Source organism: Pelophylax lessonae, assembly GCF_965119305.1.
Source record: "Pelophylax lessonae genome assembly, chromosome: 1".
Taxonomy (NCBI): Eukaryota; Metazoa; Chordata; class Amphibia; order Anura; family Ranidae; genus Pelophylax; species Pelophylax lessonae.
Window position 1 is genome coordinate 799618390 of NC_138768.1, and position 6000 is coordinate 799624389.

General features: G+C 38.3%; 1 protein-coding gene across 2 annotated transcripts in view; it reads left to right on the forward strand.

Moving 5' to 3' along the window:
- Window positions 1-5196, forward strand: part of SH3TC1 (SH3 domain and tetratricopeptide repeats 1) — an 89400-nt gene extending 84204 nt beyond the window's left edge. For both annotated transcript variants that reach the window (XM_082269142.1, XM_082269143.1), the window contains 3 exons: window positions 238-388; window positions 2889-3085; window positions 4932-5196. In XM_082269142.1, coding sequence (XP_082125268.1) covers window positions 238-388; window positions 2889-3085; window positions 4932-5165 — 582 coding nt within the window. In that variant the 3' untranslated portion in view covers window positions 5166-5196. The remainder of the gene's footprint in view (window positions 1-237; window positions 389-2888; window positions 3086-4931) is intronic.
- The last annotated feature ends 804 nt before the right edge of the window (window positions 5197-6000 follow it).

The window sequence follows — 6000 nt, forward strand, 5'->3', positions numbered from 1 at the left end:
TTTGCAAAATACTCACCTTCATCCTGCACCAGGAACCTCTGCACTAAAACACAACAGACCTGGCATATTTACTGTGCAACACCTAGTAATCCCATAAGGACTGAAAATGGTAACATTTTCACCATGTTTTTTTTTTTAAATAATCATAAGATGTTATGGGTCTGAGGTTACACTTTGTACTGGTTTTTAGATATATCTTTGGCTTTGTTCTTTATGTGTTTTTAACTATTTGTTCAGGATTGCGCCCTTCCACTTGCTGTGAAGACGGGGAATGAGAAAGCTGAACTTGAGCTCTGTAATAAACTTACCGGCTTATTAATGAGCATTAAGGAATATGAAGAAGCACTGGACTATGCCAAAACAGCATTAGCACTGAGTGTGAATTTAGGTAAATACTTGACCTGTATTAGTTTCCTTAAAAAACATAGAGCTAGCACACTTTTGCATGAAGGTAACCTGCACCCCAATTGTAACTTTTAGTTCTTCCAAGAAAGTACTTCAATAGATTCCCACTATTATCTTTATTATCCCAAAAAGTATGCAACATTTGCAACAATGTCATAGAGGGTTACAACATATGTCACAAATTCATTAGGTTATTAATTATGACACTTTAGTATTGTGGTGTTATACCTGCAACACAATTTAAAATGAAATACTTCAACATCATAATCAAGGAGTGGAGTTAAAGAATAAAAAAATCATTTTTTGAGTAACTATGTTCAGGGTTATGCTGGACCCACCTACTTTGGTGGTTGCCAGGATTCTGCCAACAGGGCCACACAGCATCATTGGTTGTTAGGATGCTGGTAGCTTGGGCTGTACAGTATCATTGGTTGCTAGGATGCAGGTGGCTGCCTATACCATAACAACCAATGACATTGTGCAGCCAGGGGCCTGAAAATACACAAGACTGGACATGCACTGTGGATAGAGTGTCCTGTAATCAATACTCTGGCATCAATTATATCCCTACACTGTAGGTGGGACGGCCCTGACTATGTCAAATAGTGTAAAATTGGGATGATTTCTATAGCCCTGTCAGAGGAGTGATAAATTCATAAACAAGCTTCCAGTGCATCTTTAAACTTGTTGCAAACAATGTCACATGTTGCACGGGTGTGCGGTGGAATTATGAAAAGTGCCAGCAGCACTCTCTATGAATTTCCATGACTGTTTTTACAGGGCCTGACTTTAAAGTAAAGAAATACTCAACTATACTTACTTTAAAGTAAAGAAATACTCAACTATTCTCTAACAGTCCAATGCCCAGAAGGTCCTTCATCGCATCTTCACCTTGACTTCTTCTTTGGTCCAGCCTTCGGCTGTCTTGATTGGTCAGTGCAGGATAAAATCACTCCCGTGCATGCGCAGGAGTCATTTATTCCGACACATTGGCATTGTGCCAAAAAGATTTAAATGTCATCGCACATGCGCAGCTCCATCTACATTCGAACAGTGTAGGGTTGTGAACAGGCAGGTAAGTGTATTTTATTGCAGAAGAGACCTTACATGTCTGTATTACACAAAATATTAGTTCACTTCTGGTGGTGAGACCCGTGTTTTATAGACCAATATTGAAAGGTGTACTCTTGGGGGGTTAAAGTAGTTTGTAGTTTTAGCAAAAACGTCTTACCTAAAAATAATATTAATAAATATTTTAGTGATTTGAAACAATTGTTTGCATTGTCTGGAAAACATTTCTCCACAATTATGAATTTTGGTAATTTGTGTAGCTATGTGAAATGGTACCTAACACATTGAAGCAAAATTAAAGTCCCACAATAGAAATTTGTTAGGAGTTATATGTTTTGGAAAATCTCTTTTCCAAAAAACTTCAACCCTTCTTCCCATGTTCATAGCAATTTTCTTGCACGTTATTGCAAGAACCCATCCCCACCTGGTGGAATTTAATTCCACTTTAAGGATATTTTCAAATCATTTGTGGGGTTGTTTTTGACAGCAGCAACGAGAAAATTTGAAGGCATAGGATGGAAAATTCTTCTCAAACGAATTCCTTTTTATATAGTGCATATCATTTTTATTTGGTAAAATCCATTTGTTCCAAAATTGAATGTTAAAAGCAAAAATATTTTAAAGTACATTCAAATGACATTGGTCAAGACAACGAATGTACTGTGAATTTACATAGAAATTTCTGTTGGAATGATCATTCGAAATTTTACTTGTGTATGGCCAACTTTGGTGAAAACCAAAACACAAGCCCATTTTTTTTTTAATAAAAATCCTTAGTTTAGTTTTAAAATAGCCTGTTCATGTGTTAAACCAGAAACATGATTTCATAAATGTATACCAATTTACAGAATACATTAAAAAAAGATTAAAATTAGCACGTTTTCTCTTTAGTAACACTTGGGGGTCTATATTTATATAGTTTTTTACACAAGATTTGCACAACTCTCACAAATGTTATACTGGATTCACTTGGTGAAATGTGTGAAGCCTGAGTGAAATTTGTGCAAACATTACAAACATTTATAATAATATAATAAAATGTTTTAAATTATCACTGGTCAAATTGAAAAAATATATATTTCTCCACCCCCTCCCCACCCCCCAAAAAAAAAAAAAAAAATGACACCTTACATCTGTATCGTAACCATTAACAAAGTTATTAGTAGCCCAATTAATACATTGGGATCTAAGATTGGAAAATGGCTCTGGAACTTAACTGTTTTAAATTAGTTGACCTAAACTAAGAAGTACTGGTAAACCATTATAATAGCATATTTTAATAAAATTCAGGATCACTGGAATATAAAATATTGTTTACCTTTCTTTGGATAAACTGTTAGTTCCCATCCCCATGACAGATATAGTGTATGTTTTTTCCAATATAACCAGCTGAATAACAGTCTGTATTTTAGGGAATCAGCTGAACGAGCGAGTAGCTTATCACAGACTAGCTGGAATCTATAGTCATCTGAATCAGTGTGAACTGGCTGAACATTTCTACCTGAAGGCCCTTTCCTTGTGCTCTTCCCCTTTGGAGCTGGAGGAAGAAGCCATCTACTACATGAAGGTCTACCTCATCCTGGGAGACATCATATTTTATCACCTTAAGGTAAGGAAGAAACACATCAAAACAAACCTAATAATGTGAACCTGAATATAGCGTATGGCTGGCACAATCCAGATTAATTTTCTAATTCAAAGCCCAATATCCTTTAACCACCTCCCTCCCACCGTATTGTAAAATGACGGGCGCAAGGTGGCTCCCTCATTCTGGGAAACGGTGATGAGAACCGATGACGAGATTCTTTACCCATGTGACCAGCTGTGTCCAATCACAGCTGATCACATGTAAACAAGGAAATGCCGGTTTTTGGCTTTCGTTTCCTCACACTGACTGAGGAGAGGAAAGCCAATCAGCGGCATTTCCTTACAGGGGAGATCTGCACAGTCAATCAGGGCACTGACCATCAGTGCGCAGATTATCAGGGCAGCCCCAACAGTGCCCAGCAGTAATGCCAATCAACCCCCCTGAAATGATTCCAATCAGTGCTGCCTTTCATTACCCATCTGTGCTGCCATCAGTGCCCATAAGTGCCACCTATCAGTGCTCATCAGTGCCGCCTATCGGTGCTTCATATTAGTGCCTTCTCATCAGTGCCGCCTCATTAGTGCTGTTTCATCAGTGCCCATCACTGCAGCCTATCAGTGCCCATCAGTGCACATCAGTGAAGGAGAAAAATACTTACTTACAGAATTTTATAGCAGAAACTTGACCTTGAAGAAAAACCTTTTTTTTTCACAATTTTTTTTTAGCAAAACATTAAAAAAATCCAGTGGTGAATAAATACCACCAAAATAAATTTCTATCCGTCTCAAAAAAATGTTAAAAAATTTTGTGTGATTACAATGTTGCATGACTGCGCAATTGTCATTCAAAAGGCGACAGCGCTGAAAGCTGAAAATTGGCCTGGGCAGCAAGAAGGTGAAAGTGCCCGGTATTAAAGTGGTTATATGTATTTAGACAAACACGTGACTTGATGTTTGAAGTCAATAGAGGATTATAATAATTTAAGGGGGTTGTAGTGCGCTTCTGGGTGTTAAAATGTGTAGAACTGCTTGTGTGTAATTTCCAACTAAAAATAAATAAATAAATTTGCAAAAATTGGGTGTGTTGTTTTCCTATTCCAAATGGAATGATGGAAATAAATGATTTTTATACATTTGAATTTATAAGGTGCTTGTGTGAATAACTTATTCCAACAAAATTATTAAATTATTAGAGGTGCAATGGTGCTTCTTATAGGTGCTTTCTAAAAAAGCGTTGTTTTGAACACTGGAAAAAGCTTTTCTATATGTAAGTCCGTTATATTATTATACATTAAAAGTTTTAAATACTACACTATGATGGCCCCATCATTAATTTAATGAGCCCTGTGGATGCACAGAGCACTTTTTTAGAAAGCACCTATAAGAAGCACCATTGCACCTCTAATAATTTAATAATTTTATTGGAATAAGTTATTCACACAAGCACCTTATAAATTCAAATGTATAAAAATCAAGGATAGATTTTAAAAGATTTTGAAACATTTGGAATAGGAAAACAACACACCCAATTTTTGCAAATTTATTTATTTATTTTTAGTTGGAAATTACACACAAGCACTTCTACACATTTTAACACCCAGAAGTGCACTACAACCCCCTTAAATTATTGGCATCTGCAACTGTTTTAGTACCAGTTTTCGTGGTGCAGCATCAGGGTGACTGAGAGAATCCATGTTAGCGCAGGAACCATATTATACATAAACGTCTAATAGAGAATGATAAACTTCTCTTCATACTTTAAATAATTAGGACCAGAAAGTTCAGGTATATCATTTTGGTGGTGGGGCTGTGACCCAGGGTGGGTAGGGTAAAACGGCTTTTCATTAAATTTTCTCTTAACATTTCAGGATCCATACGATGCAGCAGGATACTATCATCTTGCCCTGGCGGCCGCAATGGATTTAGGCAACAAGAAGTCTCAGCTGAAGATTTACACACAGCTAGCCATTATCTACCACAATTTCCTTGTGGACAGAGAAAAATCCCTTTACTTTTATCAGAAAGCCAGGACTTTTGCCGCACATTTGAATGTACGAAGGATCAACCTCTCTCCTACGCAGTATTATCAGAATCCACCATAAGGGTTGATAAATGGGAGAACACAAGGGACCTTATTTATATCCATATGTGAAATCAATGATGTGCAGATATCAATTAACCTGTTAACAGCCTACAACAGCCTACTCTGGCTAGACTAAAGAAAGCTGATTTGTGATTGGTTGATGTGAGCTAATGTACTTTACACCCTATTGGTTACTTCAGTTCACATTAAAAGGTAAGAGTATGTTATCTTGTATGTTATACTTTACCCCCCCCATCCCTGTTGTACTTACCTCAAGCTGTCAGTGCCCACACAGATGGCCCAGTGGTCCAGGCATTTAAAGCGAAGTTCCACTGGCTTTTGTGTGTATTAAAAGTCAGCAGCTACAAAAAGTGTAGCTGCTTACTTTTAATAAACACATACTCACGGTTCAGCGATGAGGCCGGCGGGTGCCTCGGTTCTCTCCATCTTCTCCATAACGGAGCCGGCATGCCGCGAGTCGCATTGCGCGTTGTGACTGGCCAGGCAATCTCCTGGGACCTGTACGTTTCCCAGAAGATTGCAGGGAGGGAGGGGGAGAGGAGAACTTCCGCCGAAGATGCCTAGGTGGCCCGAGCGGAAGTGGGAGCGGATACTTGTCAAAACTAGGTACAGTACCCCCTCCTCCCCTAAAAAAAATGATATGCCAAATTTGGCATATCAGGGGTCGGGACCACTTAAAGTGGAACTTCCACTTTTGAGTGGAACTCCGCTTTAAACATCCTGCTCTTCTCTCTTTTCTCTGTGCATCAGTTCCCGGGGTGGACCAGAGCAATTGTGATTGTTTAGCGCCTGCACAGTGAATCATTCTGGTCTGACCTGAAAGCACTGCACAG